Here is a 22,568-nt window from a genome sequence, read left to right as displayed (position 1 = left end):
ACAGGTCAGCCATAGGAATGTGGGCGGGAAGAGGCTTTTCTGCCTGAACCATTTCTCAAAAAATACAACTAAAGTGAATAACTTCAGCATTTGTGGCTTTTCCATTGCGTAGGCGCAAATAACCAGGAAATACTCCCAAGGCACCTTTTCCCACTGATTTTTTTTCATAATAGCATTAATACGCTGGCTCCAGTGCAGTTTCCAGGAATGTGGATGTTGAACTTAAACTCTAGAAGCTTTTCTGAGTGAGACTTCAGACCAAGCTGGTTTTTGGACAGTTGTTGGACATGCCTTAATTGACTGAATAAAAGGGTTTTTAATAGAAGATACATGAGGAATGGGGACAGGCTCCCTGTAACTCTTCAGAAAATTACTGTTAATCACCAGTGGAGAGCTGATGTTCCAAATATATACCAGAAATAAGTCCAGCTCCCACTACAGCAGAGACTTCCAAACCTTCTTGCCAGCAGTTTGAGTTGAACAACCCTATTTTATGTAAATCACTACCATTCTATTCCTAGTCTGACACTGACTTGCTGCAGGACAACAGGCTAATAATCCTAGCGTTCTCTCCATAAGTACTGAGCATCTGTGGGTCATGTAAAGTACATGTGGTGGAAGCCAATCGGAATAGAGCTGATCAACACCTATTAAAAAAAAACAAAAAAACCACAGGCCCTGAATCTCTCTGCCTCACTTTCCTAATTTATATCAAGGAATACGGATCCACCTTTTTAAATAGCTTTGGATTCCCTTAAAAGCTCCATTACAGACTCCTTCTAACTATGGATGTTGTCTTTATATTTAGATTATATGAAAATAAGTTGGCCAGTTTCTTTAATACATTCAGGAAAAGATAAAAGGTGAAAATGTGGCTAAGCTGCTCCAACGTCACCATAATGCACTACTTATGTACAAATAAGGTTGTTCATAAAAGGATTCTACTCAGACCATTTGTGGCCTAGCCTGTCCTGCAGGCAGTGATCCTCATTAGAATAGGCCAGGAAGTCATGGGTATAAGGTAGAGGCTCCACCTGGGCCCCAATATGCTGTTCCTTCTATTACGTATGAGGGCAAAGAAGAGACAGCACGATCTAGACTCTAAGGCAAAACATTTTTATTAGCTTCTGATATTTCAACCCTACCTACTTAAGCTGCGACTAGAACCAGAAAATTTCTCTGTAAAAGACTTCCATGAACTAGGACAAGCTGTAAAAGTCTTTCTTGATTGATGATCTTTGCAGTAAAAGTTTAAACTCAAAATGGAGTTTTTGTAAAAGTTTTATTTTCTAACTTAGCATCTAACCAAGATCTTACCCAAGTTCTCCTCCTAAATACATACACAATACACACAATCATACTACAGAGTCAAGTATGGAAACAAGTAGTGTAGGAGGGAAATAAAACTAAGGTAATATTCACTAGCCAGACACATGGGTTGTATATAACGCACATACCATAAATGGAACATTTAAAAATGAAAATAAATTAAGGTTACATCAAAGTTCCTGCTTCACTTTTCTAGTTTAACTCCTCAGTATAATACATACTGCTGCGTTATGGGTCACAGTAAGGGACGTATCAAATTTAAGAAAAAAAACATTGTTAGAGAGAAACTGTTTGTTTCAAAAAAATACAACAAGATTCAAGATACTCCTTCGCATGGCAATGGTGTCTAAAGGAAAGTCTGCTGCATCAGTTATTAAAACGAAAGGCATTTCTTTTTAAAATTACTTTGGATTTCTGCAGGATATCAGTTGCTAAACTAAACAGCCATATTACTGGTATTGTATAGTAGTACGGATCAAGTAGTCTACATTGTGATTGAACAGATGTTCTGCATTAGCCCTTTCATTGCTTTAGTCAAGGTGTGCGTGTTACTCTCATCCTGATACCTGCATCTTGGCAGCAGCGTGACTCTAATAAGCAATTATTTTACAGACCTTAAACATTTTCAGGAGACCAAAACATGATGCTATAAGGACCCAAAGTCACCCTATGAATAATGCTAGCATGTTGAACACAGGCTTAAAGGGGTTATAAAAATAAAATGTCGTTCTACTTTACCTCCTATACATGCTGCTTCCGGACAGCCATTTACAGGTTGTGAGCCAATTTTCTGTGTATGTCAGTCATAATACATTACAATTTCTCACAAAGAATGTAGTAGTCTTTAGAAAACATTAGTAAGCACCCTGGCTCACCATTACTAGGCACTGTTAGTAGGCACTCCCCGCTAACTATGACTAAGAGAGATCTACATAATCTTGGATAGGGCTTGCGCTACACATTTGAAGGAGCCCACCAAATTAGAAAACAAATTTCTGCCCTGGCCTTTGAAGTTTTGTAATACACAATGTAGAAAAGACTGCTTAAGAAATACATTTTAAAGGGTACTGAACAGATATTTCATCTAATTAGCCATCACTATTGCAGTAAAACCTCCCAACTGTACTCTTTACAATATGCAAAATATAAGATGGTGAATGTACACTGCTGTAGAAATCCAATTTCACTGACATGAGGCTCCTGGTTTTGTCCATTTAGATCATTTTTACTTGTTTAACCAAACCTTTCAGAGCAGAAAATATTCAACACTTTAAAACATACTCAAAACAGTTTACATTTTATTTGTATCAAATCTTCAGTGTTAAACCTAAAAGGACAAAAAATACCCACAAGATGATCTTTAAAAAGTTAGAACAGCATTCCTTCTCTGTACTGAATAAGTAGTGCAGAGAGGGCTGCACCTCTAATGTTCAGTCCACGAGGTTGTGAAGTTTGAAGATTGTGTCTACTGTCCGGTGTTATCTGGGTTTGTGGTGGTGTTTTCAGTGCCAATAGGTTGCACATTGTCTGCAAGATTGTGTGCATGCTCAAGAAACAAGTCTTTAAGTACACTAAGCTCCTTTGTCAAGAGCTTAATTTTTGCCTCCAAACGTTCATTTTCTTCTTTCAGCTGGTTGACCCTCTGCAGCGTATCTTGTGCTTTCTGCTTGCTTTTTAACCGGCTCTTTTTCACCGCCATGTTGTTGCGCTCTCTGCGTTGACGATATTCATCACTGTTTCTATCCACAGAGGAATTCTTTTTGCCCTGTTTGCTTGGAGCCACGGCTTTGCCTCCACCACCAGGACTAACTGGCACCAGCTGAGGAACCTGTTGCAAACCACTTGTGTGTGCTTGTGTGTGAATCACACTTATACCGTTTGCTTCTGTAGTGGGGTTCTGCTGTGATGTTTTGCTCATTTGGACAGACTCTTCTTTAACACCACAATATGATTTGTTAGAGATGGTGAAAAACTGTTAATAACTTCTATAATATGTTGCCAGCAAATCTTCACATGGATTAAGGGCAAGTTGAACCTAACAGAAAAATAAATTCTGTGAAACATTTAAAATGCTATGTTCAGCTATGATCTTATACCTCACTAGCATTAGTGCTGGTACACTACTGCTGGCACATCTATCTGGTAGTAACAGCTTATTATGTTGGAAACAGAGAAACTGCCATTATTGAGCTATTTCAGAAGTCTCACTGAATCATTTGCGTTGGAAGGGATTGTTAGTGGGTCATCTAGTCAACCTCCTGATATTATGCTTGGATTAATTCAGTTATTCCTAACCACCCTTGAATAGCTCCAGTTTCGTAACCCCAATCTTGGCAATGCGTTTTACTGTCTAACTTTTTCTCCAATTATATAGTTCCTCTTAATTTTAAGACTGAATTTTCACTGCTGCAGCTTAAACCTATTAATAGTCTGACTCTTGACGCAACAGTAATGGTTGATCCTTGACCTCTTTAGACTATCCCTTCCTGTACATACATGTAGACAAGTTTCAAATTAATCTCCTTTTCTCTAGGCTGAATAAGTCTTACAGTAGTTTCCAAATCTTTTATCTGCCCTCTTTTTAACTTGTTTCACTTGGGTCTGTTTTTTTGAAGCGATGATGCCCCAATTAAGGCCTAACAATGCTAAATAGAATGGAATAACTACTTCATTTAAGGTAAATGAAAAATATTTTCTGTATGTATAAACTACAAAGTTGATTCATGTTTGTTCTGTCTGAATCCTTTCCGATATAAAGTGTTCCCATTTCAGTTCACAATACTGTGACAAAATGAAGTAGCAGCCAAAATGATTAATGAGAAAGTGTTAGCTTAACATGCTAATTGTTCTTTTTAAGGAGACTAAGTACCTTGCAAAAGAAATTCTTACAATATATTCTTGATCACAAACTGTCATCATGAAGGGTATCGTATTTATAGTAGTTATGGCCAAGAAGGTCCAAAGTCTCTATTTTCTGACACTTTTATAACTTTCTAAACAAGTTACCCTTTGAGCTAGAATTTCTCTGCTTCTCCTCCGAACAAAAGTGATTTTTTTATATATAAGAAATCTGTAAGATGGTCTTTTAGCAATGAATCAAGTGACTATAAATAAAGATGAAAAAACTTCCAAACTTGTCAATAACTTAGGGCCCTGATTCTGCAAATAGTTAACAAGGTGCTTAAGTGTATACACCATTAACGTCAATCGGAGCAAAGTTAGGCTAAAAGAAAACCAACTTTATAACCACGCACTGTGTGTGTAATTGGAGCATCATGCATTGAAATACACAGCTGCATTTAGCTGAATGATTATGCATTCAAATAAATGCAAGAAGCATTAAGGTAACAGTCTGTACAGTGAGGCCAGAGCTTGAAGACTGTGATGTCACCAGAAACTTAGACAGTATTAAAGTATTGGTTTCCTAATCGATACTGTCTTTTTATTACATGGTTCCATTAAGAGAATTCTGTCCTACTTCCTGTTCTCTGACTTCCACTTTAGAGAGAGAGAAGAACAGCACAGATGCCTGAAAAATCTGTAAGTCACCGCATATACAATCTCACACATCACTTACCAGCATGATCACCTCACTCACCTTGTCTCTCTAATATCCTGGGATGGACAGGGTTACAACTACGCTACATTTTCAAGCATTGTTTTTAAATGTATGTATGAATTCTGCTGTTTCCAAATCAAAACTCTATTCACAAAAAGTTGCAAATTTCTCTACTGTATCCTCTAGACCCTTCATAAAACAACCCAGGACATGAAAAGCGAAAGCAAGAAAGAGATAAGTATCACAATCATTTGTACCCAGCAAAGAGGCAAGATGTATAGCCAATGCGTGAGAAATCCAGGCAAACCAGGAATGTACAAGCTGAACACATACCATGTGAAGGCTGTGACAGATAGTCACATTAAGAGAACTACCTCAGCCACAGACAAGCTGAGGCAACTGAGCCTGCAAACACAAGCTGTATATTTAAAAAACAGATAGGACCCACAAGTACTGACAGGTCAAAAACAGGATTGATTTCTCTTCATGTTGGATTAAGGGAAAATACCTTATTTGCATAAAATGACCCTGCACTGACAAGACCTGATTGTTTAGAGCATAGCACAATAGATGGATTATCTGACTCCTGCACACAGATAACAGATCAACACAGATGGTTGTAAATGAGACACTGAGCTTATTAATGTCTGCTGCAAGAGCAAAGACAAATGTGTATCTTCAGGTTATGGTCAGTCTATACAGAGGACAATTCCCTTATTGTGGGGTCCTTGTTTTTTCTTAGCTGGCTTCCTTCAGTCACTAGCAATCCATATATGTCAATTTTCACATAAGGAAATGAAAGTGACATGCAACTTCACACCAATATAAAGGAAGGAGTCATTTGAGAATTCCTGTCTTTTACTGACTCTGACAATAATTATAATATTTAGCTCTTGTACAGCACTTCTCATCCATTGATCTCAAAGCACTTTATAAAAGGATGTCAGTATTATTACCCCCATTTTACAGGTGGGGGAACTGAGGCACAGAAAAGGGAAATGACATGCCTAAGGTATCCCAGGTCTCCTAAGTTACCTTCCCAAATAATACTCTGAAGCTCTAACACTCTCAGAATTTTCTCTCTCTCAAACAGACCCCATGTGAATCTTCTAATTACACTCAATTTATGTAACTTTTGTCATGTTGCTGGTTTTGGACATATCTTAACCTAGCACTCAGGTACGTTGCTCCAAGACCCTCATTAACTATGACTGGACAAGTCCAGTTAGATAACATGTTAGTAACAGAACTTCCAGTAGCTGCTTTTTGTACTTTTCAGGATTCTGAAGAGGAGGTGAGACCCAGACTGCCCATGCCCAACAAGCACCTCACCCTTGACAAGTCTCTTCATGTTGCCAAATCTCATGTGTTTTTGTTTTCCTACTGTAAGTATTTAATGTGATTTTAGCATTAGCTTGGGGGAAGGAGGAAAAGACCAATTTTCCTCCCTATTCAAATGCTTTTTAAATGTTCTTAGACTGTGGCACCTTCCAACTTCAGACAGTAATCGTACGTTACCACCAGCTGATGGCTGTTTAGTGGTTTAAGTGCAACTCTTGCTAGAGAGATGTCCACATCACAAAAAACTCCACCTTAGTTGGCACCAATTGTCCTTGCAGCTCTTTACTTCTCTGTGAAGACTATCAAACCAACTATTTTGTCCCAGAAGATCTGTCCAGTTCAGAGTGCAGCACTGTTGGCTGGCAGTGCTGGGAAGTCTGCACTGCTGCTGCCTGTACTGCATCTATTCTGAAACAGAGGACTTTGATCTCCCAGGCTGTCTCTCTACCACCTTCTGCAAGCAGAGATTTCAGAGGAAATAACTCTTTAATAAGCAATTTGAACAACTGTGTGGTAGATATGTAGTAATAGCTCAGTGAGCGTTGTTGTAGGTCCGCAGGCATCAGCTGGTAAGCACCCAGTTTCAGTACAACCCTGAACATTATCCATTGGAGACCACAACGCAAATGCCTGCAGTTCAAGCAAATCCCCTAGCAAAATGTAATCATTTTTCCAGCTACCAGCAGGGTATGTGAATGTGTATATTGCTTTAAGTGTAAGAGATTGTTTGGTGTTTGTGAGGATGCAACTACACTCAGTGATACTAAGGAGTACATTAAGTACTGATTGTAAACAGTTTAGGCTCTAAATATAAATTACCATATATACTCATTCATTAGCCCGTTCGTTTATAAGCCAACCCCACAAAATGGATAGGTAAAAGTAGCAAAAACTGTATGACCCTTTCATAAGCCAACCCTATATTTCAGGGGTTGGAAAACTTTGGCTCCCGGCCCATCAAGATAAGCTGCTGGCGGGTTGGGACGTTTTGTTTACCAGGAGCGCTCACAGACACCGAGTCCCTCAGCTCTCAGTGGCCGCGGTTTTCCGTTTCCAGCCAATGGGAGCTGTGGGAAGTGGCGCCACTTGCAGATGCTCCAGGTAAACAAAACAACAATGTATTATATATTCAATTCAATGATTCCATAAAGTTTAAAATCATCAAATTTTGGTGTAGACTCGTTTATAAGCTGACTCCCACTCTTTGATGCGTCACTTTGTTACCAAAATTATTCAGCTTATGAATGAGTATGTACGGTATTTAAATCAGATAAAGAATGAGACTTTAATAAATCAGGTGCTCACTCTTCTAACTCCCAGTAAGCATTCAGCTAGAATACAAAGATCTGACTTAAATGATCCTAGTCATATTAATTTTCTTAGAAGCAGAGGAAAAGGGGTAAATTATATTTGTCACACTAGAGAACAAATATTCCTCCCTTCGCCTAAGCTTCTAAGATACTGTTATAAATAGTGGAGGGTAATATATTAACCCTTTCAAACTCCTTAAGAATGTCTCTTTATAAGTCCATATATACTGTTTTGGAAGCTTCTATTATGGCTGTTTAGATTTTATGAGATAACAAACAAAATGTTAATTTGGCTCATTTTTTGAGTAACAATTCTTACCACTTGTTCAGCACTTCATATATTAGTTTTGTTCCTTGCCGATTTTCTGAAAGGTGAGACAGAGTTGACTATGATCATCTAGGTAGAATGCCTTTAGTGTATAATTTCACATCAACTGTCTTGTTTATACTACCCAAACAGTAACTGAACCTGAAAGGTGTTGAGTATTTCTAATTTCCTTCTGACTTCAGTGGGACTGTTCTTGAGCTAAAACTGCAGGATTGTACTCAGTCCAGATAATGGTATATAAATGACAACAGAATAAAGTTCCAACCCTACATTTCCTGTACATCTCAGTTAAAGGCTCAATCCCTGCAAGGTGCTAAGCACTCTCAGCTCACAGAACCAATACTGCTCAGAACAGGGCCCTAAATCCACTACCCACTAACTGTTGTCACAAAAAAAGATCAAAAGAAAATATTCCTCTTCCATGCTTTCCTTGATAGCTCAACTTTGTGTGTGTGTGTGTGTGTGTGTGTGTCATAAGAAAACAGTGTAATAAAAATATGACAACATCTAATTATGAAGAAATGTAACTAAGTACTTCAAATATCTTAAATAAAATAAAATAAAAATCATACAGAAGCTGTCATCTTATCAGTTTTGTGGTGTAGGACAAGATACAGGAATTAGTCTGATTCTCAGAAGTTATGGGAAAGGCACAAAATTTCAAACTTGCAAAATAATTTCAGCTCTGGTTTTAAAATATGTTGATTACTTTAACAGTTAACCAATTTTAAAACATATCTTTTACTTCATCTTTGACCCTTTTTTTTTTAAATTGTGTCTAATTGTTGTTCCAACCAATATGAAATAATTTTGCATTTAAAAGTTTTAAGGAATTTTAAGGCATTTCCTAACATCTTTCAGAACTGAACACCTAAAGCAAAGTCAGGTATATTCAATGCAAATAATTTATTTTTTAAAATATTTATGTGGGGATATGAAGTTTTGTCTGGGAACAACAAAGGTTTTATGAAAATACTCAAAATGTGAAGAGTCCAAAAGAGGAAAAATGTATACCCATTTTTAAAAGGCTCCGTATTTTAATTCAAGATATTAGCTCCCTAAAATCATGAAAAATCTGAACTGCAGATTTCCTGGGTTCTTTTGGCAAAGAGGAGGACATCACATGTACCATAAACAAAGGACAATGTCAGATGAAGGTGTGTACATACTTACCAACAACATCATAAGGTTATTGAAATAAACTTTTAAAATTCAGTTTACTTTTCAATATTTATATATTTTCCTCTGGCTCAGTCAATAGTCAATTTCATTTTCATTTGCAGTCAGTTTCATTTTCAAGTTCCCAACATGCAAGTTGTAAACAATACAGAGGACTTTTAAAAAAATTAACTCTCTAGTTTACACACTTTGAAATTTTTTTCAACTTACAAAAACATCTGAAAAGCTTCCAATGATCTAAATTTCTAGCTACATGACTCATACCCCTGTAAAAGTGTCCCTCAAAAGAACTACCCTATTCTAACACCATATTTTCATCCCTTTTATTCATGTTACTTGTGATGATGTTGAAGAAAAACCAGAAGTCTGAAGCTCAGAATTCTCAGGATCTTAAGGAGGTAATTTTGCTGAAACACAGTAGTACATACATTTTCAAATAGCCATATACAGTTTCCCCCTTTGGGAACCCTACAAAAAAAGTTGCAATGTTTTGACAAAACCATTGCTCTTCACCTTTAATTCCCAAGTTTCTACTACCATTTTAAACTATGAAAACCTTAAAAACATAAAAGAATTTTAAAAGTACCTTTCCCCCGCCCCACATATAAGATACTTTTTAAAAATTGCTTTTTTGTTTTTAAGGTTATCTTTGACTTCCCTTTTGACCTGCATAGTGCTGTTTACAACACTGGTTCCTGCCAGGAAGTTAGACTAGTACAGTACCCAAGAAGAAAGGAGGGCTTCATTCTGAACCCTGAGGATTATATTCTTATTCAGAAACTATTTTGATTTCTAAGGTATTAAAATAAAGCTGAAGGAATCACTTAACATAGTAGCTAATATATCCAGCTATGCATAAATATGGATAGTAAATATTTTTATTAACATGCTGTTCTCCTATCCCACCTTGTGATGTCTTTGAGTGACTGGATCTTCCATTTCCAAAGGTGCAATAAAAGCTTGTGTACTGCAACTATAAATTTTGCAAACAAATAAACTTTCTGGAGAAGATATTCGACTTTGTGCTGTAGGCCCCAATCATCCTCTTACGGTTGATCCCTATGCCAGTATTTACTCTTCTCCTAGCATGAGAGCGTGTCTGTGGCTTTCCCTCGCTCTCCCCCCACCCTTCTCTTACTGCTGGCCCACGAGGTTGGGAGGGAGATAGGCGCTCTGTATGTGTCCCTCCCCCATCAGGAAGCAGGTGGGGTGGGGGACTCGGGGAGCAGAGGCCAGGCTCCCTCCTCCGTGCCAAGCATGACTTCATCCCAGCGGGGAGGAGAGTTGCCTGGAGATTGCATCATACGCTCTCCTCGCTCAAAACCGCGGAAAGTCCCGGCCCCCCACACCCCTCACTCGCCTTTCTCTACCTACCTCTCCACGACCCCCTACAAAGTCCCGCCCCATTGAGACCGACCAGAACTCCCAGTCCCACCCCGTACCACCCTACAGAGCCCGCCCCATTGAGACCGACCAGAACTCCCATGTCCACCCGTTCCACCCTTACAGAGCCCGCACCCATTGAGACCCCCCGTACCCCCCACCGACCTGAACTCCCAGCCCCACCCGTACCCACCCACAGAGCCCCCCGATTGAGCCCCCCACGTACCCACCCATATCAAACCCTACAGACCCGCCCCATGACCAGACCCCCCCTCTCCAACAGACCGCGTCCCACCGCCAACTCTCCCCAGCCCCCGTACTCCCACAACTCTCTTATGCCCACCCCCCTCTCTTCTACGGCAGCACCGCTTCCTCACATGCGGCCGCTTCGGCCTGTGCCCAGCGTGTAATCCCCACCACCGGAGTACGCGCCCTGCCGGGCGTCCCCCTCACGGGGATGAGGAGGGGTCTGTGCGCGCGGCGGGGCGGCCCCGCGCCTCCACTGGCCAGCGGGCTCGAGCCGGTATCGATCAGGGAGGGGGGCGCGGGCTGGGCCCGAGTCTCATTTCTTTTAAACTGGTGAGTGAAGGCGAGCGGCGATTGCGATAACCCTTTCTTTTCGGCCCAGCGTCCTGCAATCCAGGAGGCGATTCTGCCGCAGGGATGATGCAATTAGCCGCCCCGTTGGCAAGTCCCCATAGCCCAATTAGGACACCCGCTTCTCTAAAGAGAGAGGTGCCTGATTTTTGTGGGGTTGGTAAACCCTTGGAGCTGGACCGTTGGCCCCGCTCCCTCCCACACTACTATCCCGCCCATACCCCTGGACACTGGAGGTAAACCTATTTATTCCCATAGCCCTTCACCCAACACTGCACTGACACGGGGGAGGGGACTTGTTTCCCCCAATACCCGCCTCCGCCTGAGTCTAGTATGGAGGGTTAAAACCTATTATCCCAATAAGCCCCTCCCCAACAACTGCCTGACACAAGCAGGGGCTGTTACCCCAATTCCCCCCGCCTGAGACGGGGGGGGTAAAAATCTATTTATCCCAAAGGCCGCTCACCACACACTCCCTGACACAAAGGGCCTGTTCCCCCAAATACCCCCCCGTGAGACCTGGGTGGAGGGGATAAAACCTATTTATCCCTCATCCACACACTGGATGACACCGGGGGGAGGGGCTGTTATTCCAATATCGCCCCCCCCCCGCCACCTGAGTCTGTATGGGGAGTAAAACCTATTATCCCACTAGCCGCTCACCCACACAGTGCCTCAGACTGGGAGGTGTAAAACCTGTTATCCCAATAGCCCCACTACTGCCTGAGACTGGGTGGGGGGTCAAACCTGTTACCGCAATAGTCCCCCCCCCATTGCCTGGGGGGAGAACTTGCTACTGCAGTAGCCCTCCCCAGCACGCACTGATTGAGATGGGGGGGAGGGAGGTAGAAGAGGGTGTCTAGAAGGTGCTCCAAGCAGAAAACTCTATCTTTACAAAGATAAGCTATGTTTATATAACAAACTGGCCTAAAGAAGCCATGGACCAGGGGAAATGGCCAAGCCAACAGCCCCCATTTCTTGAAGATCCTTCTGTGGCTGATTCTAGGGTCTGTTTTAGGTTCTGATCTAATTTTTATCAACCAGAAGTATCAATAGATATTGGACAATCTATTTGATATTAGATCCCAGTTTCTTTGTTGCACCCTTCCTGCAGTATATCCATGATCTCGCAGAGCTACATGTCATTTCCCACTCAGCAGCTGCAGTTAGATAAGACTGTAAGATGTTAATTAAAGGCCTGGGGAACATTCTAATCAACATTAAGCAAAAAACATTACCCCCACCCCCAAAGGAAATGAATTGTATGTTCTGGTGTACATGCCATGTCTGCCTACATGCATTACTCCTGGGGACATTCTGTGCCAAAAAATTAAAAATTCTGTGCACAATATTTTAAAATTCTGCAAATTTTCTTTGTCAAAATAACACTATATAACCACGCCAGTTTCAATTATTTTGGTAATTTATTTCAAAATACATGTCAGCAAGTATGTCTGTAACAATAGGGACATAAAAATTCCCCCAGGAGTAGAGAAACCCCTATGACAACCCAGTTCCTGTTTCTCTCCCTCCTTCCCCCCACACCAGAGCTCAACCGCAGGCCCCCGCCCCTCCTTACCCAGACACCCGTGTCTCCCCCTCCGCCAAGCCCAGAAATTCAAAGCGAAAAACAGCTTGATGCTCCATCCCAGGCCTGCACAGAGTGAGTTTCCTACACGCAACCCTTTCCTTCCCTCAGGGTGTAATGGGAACTGCAGCTGCCAGGAACCCTATAGCTGTCCCTCCCCCCAGCAGTCTTCCATGTGTAAGCTGGTCTCTGCAGAGTCCAATGGCCCCTAGTGGCAGCTAGCAGCACTGCAGCCCATTTCTGTGGAGGAAAGGAAATTCTGCACTCAGGTTAAATTCTGCAAAATTCTGCATTGCGCAATGGTACAGATTTGCCCCAGGAGTAATTCGTATCTGCCACACTGCTTTCCTGAAAGCAAACTAGCCTGGTCTCAGTCAGGAGAAATTTTAGTGACAACGAGAGGAAACCAAGCTAACATTATTGCTCTTCTGAACTGGGCAACAGGTGAGCTCCCTCTTAGCATTGTATAAGAGGAACTTGGTTACTTCTCAAATGTAGATTCAACTTCTTGGACTGAAAGTGAAAAAATGTCATCCAGCGCCTCTCTGGAAATGTCCTTCCCACTAACAGCCTCTTGTGTCAAAGAAAGATGGTGTTCTTACCCATGTTCCTATCAAACCCCATGACAAACAGTAAGATTTCTGTTTAACCACTACCTCAATCTCAGAGGTGGGGGGACGGGTCTATCGCGGTAAGCATTTTTACCATCTCCTTCAATTCCAGATAGTGTGGGTGGGTGGATGGAGACTATCGGCATAATAGCTTTTCGCCCCCCTGCATGCACACACACACACACGCGCGCACACACACACACACACAAAGAGTCCCAAGCTGGGTGCACAGCGCTATTGAATTAACTGATTTTTCTCTCTCACACACACACAAAGCCTTAGACAGTGTGTGGGGGCTATAGGGGTAACAGCTTTTATACCCCCAGAAACAGCCCAGATAGCCTGAATACTGTGCACACAAATATATATGTGCTTATTTGCATATTTAATTTGCATATGCATTATTGTAATTCTGGCTATTTGTATCAGCTGTCATAGGCAATGCATGCAACAATTCTGAAAACTTAGGCTTATATGTTAATTTTTTTGTGTTTCTTGTATCTATGAAACATTGAGTTTTGACCAAATTTAGGTGTTCAAGTTCGCATGTAAACCAAGAACTATTCTGCATGCAAAAATCTGTGTAATACGATTTATTGTCCCTATACCTGCCTGCACAGTGTTTTGGTATACGCAAAGGAAATGTGCTAGTAACAGCATTTCTATGCACAATTGCAATATTCATTGGCACAAATATAATAATTTGGTTTTGCCAGATAAATAAAAGATTTTGGGCCTCTGGTTTTATGTGTCTTTTTTTAAGCTTTGTAGAAATAAAACATATCTTGAGGAAGAATTCTGAGGATTAGGCTGGACAAATTACTCAGTTCACTGCTACCTGGGACGATTTCCTCACCAGTCGCCAAACATTTGTTTTAACATCTTCAACTTCAATTTTGTTCTTTCCCCAGTTGAAACTGTTTGATGTTTTTCTCTAATGGTATTTTCAGCCTGCAGCTTTTCACTAGTGATTTAATTCATATTACACCAACGGTATAAACAACAATTCAAGGTAAATATGGAACATTAGCCATGCCCTAATAATACTTGAATAATGTGTGCTTCTAACGTGCTTTCCTGGGACTCAAATTGTGCCTTACATTCATTAATCCTCATAAGGGAAATTTGAGGTAAGTAAAATTTAGACTAAACTCATCACTTTAGGACCCAGTCCTGCCAACATTTAACCACATACATAACCATATTCATATGAGTAGTGTACAATGCTAACGACTCAGTGGAACTACTCATGAATAAAGTTACATGCATGCTTAAGTGTTTGCAAGATAAACTCCTCATCTCAGTGAGAACCAGACTGAGACTTCAGGAAATACAGAAACCTGAAGAAACCTTCCAACTAATAATGAAAGAAAATTGATGATTGCTGTCTAGATATGCCGTTTATGTGCACACATTAACAACTTACCGCCAGGTAACTGGTCCATGTGCAATAATTCTTGAATTCAAGTGTTACCAAAATACCAAATCCCTGCTAGGATAGAATCCTTTCCAATTTGTTTGGTTCTAGGTGGGCTCCCATAGCAATGTTCCAGTTATAATATTGTGCATATTGTAAAATATATATAGTTATATTAAAATACAGGTACCATTACTTAAAGAGCCATACTCTCCCTTAAGCCTTACAAACACTTGTAAGAAGGTTCATCACCTATCACCTAGAATGTGAAAACTATTTAGTCCTTATTTTAATCATTTTTATTTTTTGTGTGATCCCAGATTTATGCTCATTATTTGTACTTCCTTCTGCAAAGGTTTTTGTTCATAAAGAAAAACAGTATGTGCCTTAATTTTTCCTTACATTTTCAGATCTAATGAATCTGCATTTAGCAATTTGTCTTTAGTCTTGCATATTTCTGTATTTTAAAATTTTATTTACTTTCATGCTGGCTTTTTCATAAATAGAATGCTAATGCTAGGTCACAAGATGCGTATTTTTTTCTCTAATCTAACACATATTTTCTTGAGATAAGACAAGAATGCAGTTAGGACACATGATTTTGATATTATTGTGAAATTTATTATATAAGAGTCAATATGTTCAAACCTGGGTGCCTAAAGTTAGGTACCTAATATATGGCCTGATTTTTTTCAGGAGAGCTGAGCAACCATAAATCCCACTGACGTCAACAGAGGCTATAGATGCTCATCATCTATGAATATCAGGGAACTTATATTTAAACAGCTGAATATTGATACAGGAGTCTAATTTGAAGCACTTGGCTTTGAAAAATTTGAATCAAGTTCCTCTGTATCCCCTTCTTCCATATTCTCTAAGGAGAACAGCTTGATCTGGAAGAAAGATATATGTGCATCACATTGCTCATAGATGCCTAAATTTTTAGGCCATTCTGAGACTGTCTTATCAAAGGGGAGAAGACTGCCATGTTCTAGCAAGGTTTTAAACTGAATATCAAACTGTGGCTGCCTTTAAACTCTTGTCAGTTTTGCCTTAGGTAACTAGGGGCCCAATTCTGCTCCTATTAAAATCATTGGCGGTTTTGCTGTTGACTTCAGTAGGACTGGGGTGAAAGCCCTAACTAATTTTACCTCAGTATTTATAGTGTGCACTATGCTTAATATAAGGCTTTTTAGTTAACTAAGGCAAATGAAAAGGGTGCTTTTTTTAAGTGGACAGGGATAAATAATAGGTTTCTCACTGCCATCTGTTATGTTCCCATTCCTACAATGTGACAGGAGAGGCGAGGCTGAAGAGCTACATATGTGGAAAAAATGAAGTAGCTACGTGGCCTGAAAGAAAAATACTCTGTATCACTTGTACACATGATTTAAATGAGACTCAGTAGACCCAAAACAAGTCTGAACAAGAATAAGTGGCAGGCACCTGGGAATAAAAGGTGAATTCTCAAGTACCCAGGCTTAGTAACTGCCACACCTGTCCTATATTCCCAAAAGCACAAATGAGGGCTGCAAGGATTGAGATAGCTTAGTATTTGAATCCATAGGGCCATGGCTCTTTTCCAAGGCGTGATCAGCCACTGCACGAAAATCCCCACCCATAATTACTAGGGCATTCATAGTATTTGTCATAGGGAGTATTTTAATGAAGAATTTTTTTGATTCATAATCACCTGATATTAAACAGTGTTAATGATTTTAGGGATAAATCTCCAGTCAGTTTAAAAGCTTCTTGGTGGATCAGAACAACTTGAACTAGGTAGCTATAAAACCAGTAATGAAATATGAGAGGCCTAGGTCTGTTTATTCTGGTTCAGTCCCTTGCTGTAGGAAGGAGGAGGGCAAATACTCCTTAATTCTTGATTACTATTCTCCATAGCATCAATGGTTTTATTGTACCCCTGCAATGATCTTTAAAATAACACACAACCCCAATATTCAGCTGCTTGAAAGAGGGGGAAAGAAATCACAATCTAGTCACTCCTGGGGATAGCCTGCTGAATTGTTTAGCCCCCTGAACAGGAAAATTATTTATTTATACTTGAATGATACAAATTATACAGGAGGGAAATTTGAGAAAGCGTATTGTGAATAGTAGAAAATCTGTGATTGTGCTCAGTCCTGCTGCTGTTGCTAATGTCAATCGGAGTTTTGCTTTTGGTTTCAGTGGGAGCAAGATCAGGACTTTTGTTAACAACATGGTACTTTTCCTCTCCAGCAAAGAAAATGTAAGTAACGCCATATTTTTATGTAAGAATGAGAGAGAGCGCAAGAGTTCAGTCCTGTTCCAACTGAAGTAAATATCAAAACTCATTGATTTAATTAGGAGCCAGGCCCCCATTTTTGAGCCTTTTGAAATGGAAACAAGTTCTAAAATGACTGAGGAATGCAACTACGTGTAACTCCCTTGATTTTGTGTGCTTCTGTCAGGCCACCAGGGGCAGCTCAAGGCACCAGCGCAGCAAGCGCGTGCCTGGGGCGGCAAGTCGTGGTGGGTGGCCTGGCGGTCGCTGTGAGGATGGCAGTTAGGCAGCCTTCAACGGCGTTTCTGAGGGAGGTCCACCAGTCCCGCGGCTCCGGCGGCAATTTGGCAGCGGGTATGCCGAAGGTGCAGGACCAGCAGATCACCCACAGAAATGCCACCAAATCCAAGTGACCAGTGGATGCTGCCGAAGGCCGCCTGACTGCCATGCTTGGGGTGGCAAAAAACATAGAGCTGCCCCTGCATGCCAAGGCTTTCCTCAGTGAAATGAGGCTAGTACACTAAAACATGCAGCCATTTGAATGTCTCTGTCATGCAAGTAAGTGTCCCCCATGAGTACTCATCTGTTTTTCCTACTCGTTATAGATGGGTGCATAAGGAGGCAGATGGTCCCTAGTCTGATTTTGTGATCTGTAGCAGACACCAACTATTATCCCATCTTGTGCTTTATCTGTAGGACATTGATCCATACACATTCAAGATCATTTTCTTCCAAGTTACCTGTGACTCAGAAAGAGGTAATGCTGTTTTTGACCTAGTGTCAATCCCCCTTTCCTTTTGCTTACTCAATCCTTCGTAAATAGGTTATGACCATTGATTTTTAACATTTTAATCATACACATCATCCCACCAAGTTTCAATAATACCTAGTAGATTGAATGTATGGTCATAAATGAGAAATTTCAGTTGCTCTTGTTTGTTACCCAGACTCCTAGTGTTGTAGTATAGAAAATTCAAGAGTTTCTTCTCTTCATGTCCTTTGGTTCCTTGACTAATTTTGTTCTCAGCATCTCAGTTTTGTGCTGAGTGCTCCTATCTTCCCTCTTTTTTTTTTACCCTCCCATTTTCTATTAGTTTAGCTCCCTCCTGACTACTCTAGCCAAACTGTTGCCGAGGAGATCAGTCCCACCCCTTCTTTCGAGGTGGAGGCCATCCAACCTATACAGTTCCATCTCCCCAGGGAAAGTGGCCCAATTAGGGTGACCAGACAGCAAGTTTAAAAAATCAGGACAGGGGCTGGAGGGTAATAGGAGCCTATATAAGGAAAAGACCCAAAAATCGGGATAGATATAAAATCGGGACATCTGGTCACCCTAGGCCCAGTGTTTCACTAAACCAAATCCCTCCATCTTAGACTGCTTACCCAGCCAGTGGGTTCATTTCTAGAATCTTCTGCTTTTTGTCTTCCTTAGCATGTGGGACAGGAAAGATCTCGGAGACTTGGACAGTCTTCTTCAGCACACTTCTGAGTTCCCTGAAGTTAACTACTATCTGCGATGTAGTGTCATTAGTGCCAATATGAACAATTACCAAAGGTCCTTGTGCATCAGCTTTAGAAGCCTATCCAATCTTAGAGTGACATCTTGTGTCCTGGTTCCAGGAAGACAGCATACCTTTCTGTTGTCTTTCTGTACCTTGAAGAATGTTCTTTTGATTTCTCTGAGTAGTGACTCTACAACAGGGATCATCTGTCTTCCTTAGATGATTGGCAAACTCTTTGCAGGAAAGCTTGATTTTCTTACAGGTTGGGCGAAGCTGCCATCCATATGTGTCCTGATTTATGTTGCTTAATCATATTAAGGGATAGTTGATCAGAGTCATCAGTACATACATACTATGGCCATCCATTAGCAATGGCTTTATTTCTAGGTGTGATATTCTCAACAGTATGGAAATACCCAGAAAGCTCTCAGATAATCCATGCTATAGCAGTATTGGTATCTGAGCTCTGGGAAAAGCTATAGCATTTGTGCTTGTGCTTTTAGATGCACTGAATTCCATAAACTAGAAGTTTCAAATAGATACCAGGTCCTCAACATAGAAACTTCAGAAGATACCCCTCAAGATCCACGCAAATAACTGATATTTTTGGTTTCTGGAAGTTAAGAAATTATCATTTTTATTGACCCAAAATTAATCTTTTTTTAATTTTTGTTGAACCAAAAAATTAAAATATTTAATTCCCATCCCTGTTTTATTTCAATTTTGAGCATTTTTAATATTTTTTTTAAATAATAAAATTCAACTAAATTTTAAAAAGAGTCATTTTGAATACAAAAAAAATCATTTCAAAACTAAAAATTTAAACTTTTTTCAGAATTTTTTTCTTCTGACACAAACAATTTGGCAGAATGGACACAAATTCACAAAACTTTTTCATATTGCCAAATCTGCATTCTGCCCCCCCGCCCTGCCAAAAAAAAAAAAGTTTTGGATGAAAGATTTCATCCAGCTCTAATCTTGGACTGTATCTGGCCTGGGTAAACTAATTTCAAGATCAGAAAGAGTTCAAGTAGTTCTACTGTATAGTGAAATGCTTAGGATGCTATAATGGTGCAGTTCTGGCAGGATCCAACTGAGAGTGCCAATTCGGGATAAATTGCTAAACACAGGGCAGTTACAGCCCAAGACTGGAGTTTTTCTACCTCTAAGGCAAACCAAATCAGTCAGACAAAGAAGCTTTGGTCTCACCCCACTGGCTAACCACAAGTCACACAAGCAATTCCTTTAGACACTCCAGTTTCCCGGTGTCCCCACCAGCGCCACTTGTTAAGGGGACAAATGATTATGAAAACCAGTACCCCCAATAAAGAAAAAAGGGTTCTCTCGATCCCAAAGAATCAAGCCCCAGACCCAGGTCAATATACAAATCAGATCTTACCCACAAATTGTTGCCAATCCTTTAGAATCTAAAATCTAAAGGTTTATTCATAAAAGGAAAAAGATATAGATGAGAGCTAGAATTGGTTAAATGGGATCAATTACATACAGTAATGGCAAAGTTCTTAGTTCAGGCTTGTAGCAGTGATGGAATAAACTGCAGGTTCAAATCAAGTGTCTGGAGTACATCCCCCGCTGGGATGGGTCATTCAGTCCTTTATTCAGAGCTTCCGTTTATAGCAAAGTCCCTCCAGAGGTAAGAAGCAGTATTGAAGACAAGATGGAGATGAGGCATCAGCCTTTTATAGTCTTGTCCAGGTGTAAGAACACTCCTTTGTTCTTACTCTGGAAAATTACAGCAAAATGGAGTCTGCAGCCACATGAGCAAGTTCCTGCATACTTTGCTGAGTTACAAGGCGTATCTGCCTTCTCTCAGTGGGTCAGCTGAATCACTGATGATCCTTAATGGGCCATCAAGCAGGCTAGGCAGAGCTAACACCAACTTATCTGGGGTGTCACCCAGAAGCACAGCACAAGTTTGAAATACAGACAGTACAGAGCCAATATTCATAACTTCAACTACAAAATGCTACATGCATACAGACAGCATAATCATAACCAGCAACCCATAACCTGGTCTTAGACACCTCATTTGACCCCCTTTATGCAAGATTCGGTGCCACTACAGGACTTTGGTTGCAAGCATGTTCTATATGGTCCCAGATTATATCAATAATGTCACAGATGCATATTTGCATGTCACTACCCAGAATCCTCTTCCAGCTCAAAGTTGTTTCATTGCAGTGCAGCTGCTTGAGCTTTAGGAGATAATACAAGGTTTTCACCCTGCTTGTGCTACACAGTTATTTTCTGTGTTCTTTGCAAGCCAGATTTGAGGTAGGCAGCAACAACTTTTGCCCTCCAGGTCATTCCTAAGTGTGGGTCAAAATCTGTAATAAATTGTTTTCCTTTAGGATAATATTATAATTATCTAGTTACATTGTAAACCATTGTAATACTTGTCCTAACACCCTGGGCACCCAAAGAACTTTATGGCTTGATTCTTTTCCAGGATGCAGGGACACATGTTGCTTATCTATTAGAATCATCTGCTGAGCTTGCATGGGTTTGCATGTGTGGCATCCATTGTTATGAAATGCACAATGATAGGAATCTTGGCCTCAGACTACATTATTATAGAAATTCCAAGCTTGGTTAACCAAACATCTGTGTATTTATTTTTATCCATTCATAAATGATGAAATTCATTGCTATGCAGTGGGTCCAGAAAAGGTCTATGCACAATTTAGGTCCTAGTTAAGCCCTATCTTAACTACTTAAGAGGGACTTAAATGGTTCAAATACAGCACACAGAACTTAAAACATGTTACATTAATTCTTTTTATAACAGTGCAGCTCAAACACTCATATTATTATATCTATGTCTGATTAGGAATTTTGCCTGCATAAAGTATTAGAGGGGCAGCCTGTATCCACAAAAACAACAAGGAGTTTGGTGGCACCTTAAAGACTAACAGATTTATTTGGGCATAAGCTTTTGTGCTTTTTTACCCACAAAAGTGAAGAAGTGGGTTTTTTACCCACGAAAGCTTATGCCCAAATATATCTGTTAGTCTTTAAGGTGCCACCAGACTCCTCGTTGTTTTTGCCTGCATAAAGAATACAGGATCAAACCTTACTTATTTGTCTAAGACTAAAAGTTAACTTAACTAATGTCGGAAATTGTTTACACCTCTCCAATTCCCCATGAATTTAAAGGGAGAGCAAAGAATGAAGGATTTTATGCGATATTAATAACTATAAATAGTTTGCATAAATAAATATTTGTGCCTGGTTTACTTATTGACTAAATAAAACTATTTATAGTGAATAATTTAGACCCTGATCCTGCAAAAACTTATGCACATGCTTAACTTAGCTATATGAGTAGAAGTTAAGCATGTGTGTAAATTTTTTGCAGGATGGGAACTGTATTCTGTGAATGTAGGCTTTTTGACTTATAAACAGACTGATTTTTACAAATTTTTTTTGTTTAAAAGTAAGAACATATTTCAGCTCATGGGCTATCCATAAACTATTTGCTTCAGGTATGTATTTGGTTGTTGTTCACTATTCAGCATGTTAATTGATCACCTAAGTCACATGTTATTGTTTCTACTCCTTGGTCAGATGATTGACTGTTTTATCAGAGAGATTTCAATATTGCTTTGTGAGCCCTTTCAACATTAGTACAACAATTCTTTAGATTTTTACTTTCTGAAACATTCTTGCAAGCAAAAAACCACTCATGAATGTTCCTGGGAAACAAACAAAAAGGGTTGTGAATTGCCTCTAGATAAAAATGGAGAACTTGTTTAATGTGTGATGGAAAATACTTTTTTGAAGCATTCACTCAATTCTACTAATAAAAAGAAATGGAAGTTGTGTGTTGGTCCAAGTTACTCCATTTGATATGTTAATTTATATTTTACAACAACATTCTGGAATTTCTTCTTTGCATCTCTGCCTAGTTTCTGCACTTCTATGGAACCATGATTCATTCAGGAGAAATTAATGGCCATGTGACTCGGTCTGGTTTGTTATTAACTGTTATTGTACCCAAAATAAGATAAAGATTTGGTGTAGTTAGAGCATAATATTCCAGTTCAAATAAAAAATGTTAATGTCAAGATCTATGGACTTACTGCTTGGTTTGTAACTTCTCTGTATTTTTATTAACAAGGGTCAATGCGGAGCATTACT

The 22,568-nt window shown here is 40.0% G+C and overlaps 1 protein-coding gene across 1 annotated transcript; it reads right to left on the bottom strand.

Annotated features, from left to right (window-relative positions):
* Window positions 1–1,100: 1,100 nt before the first annotated feature.
* Window positions 1,101–10,356, bottom strand: CEBPG (CCAAT enhancer binding protein gamma). Its single transcript, XM_032773347.2, has 2 exons — window positions 9,953–10,356; window positions 1,101–3,364 (listed from the first exon to the last, which is right to left on the bottom strand). Exon 2 carries the CDS (start codon window positions 3,245–3,247, stop codon window positions 2,795–2,797), a length of 453 nt encoding a protein of 150 aa, XP_032629238.1. The 5' UTR covers window positions 3,248–3,364; window positions 9,953–10,356; the 3' UTR covers window positions 1,101–2,794.
* Window positions 10,357–22,568: the final 12,212 nt, after the last annotated feature.

This window comes from Chelonoidis abingdonii, chromosome 19 (assembly GCF_003597395.2).
Source record: "Chelonoidis abingdonii isolate Lonesome George chromosome 19, CheloAbing_2.0, whole genome shotgun sequence".
NCBI classification, from domain to species: domain Eukaryota; kingdom Metazoa; phylum Chordata; order Testudines; family Testudinidae; genus Chelonoidis; species Chelonoidis abingdonii.
This window is presented reverse-complemented; position numbering and strand designations above follow the sequence as displayed.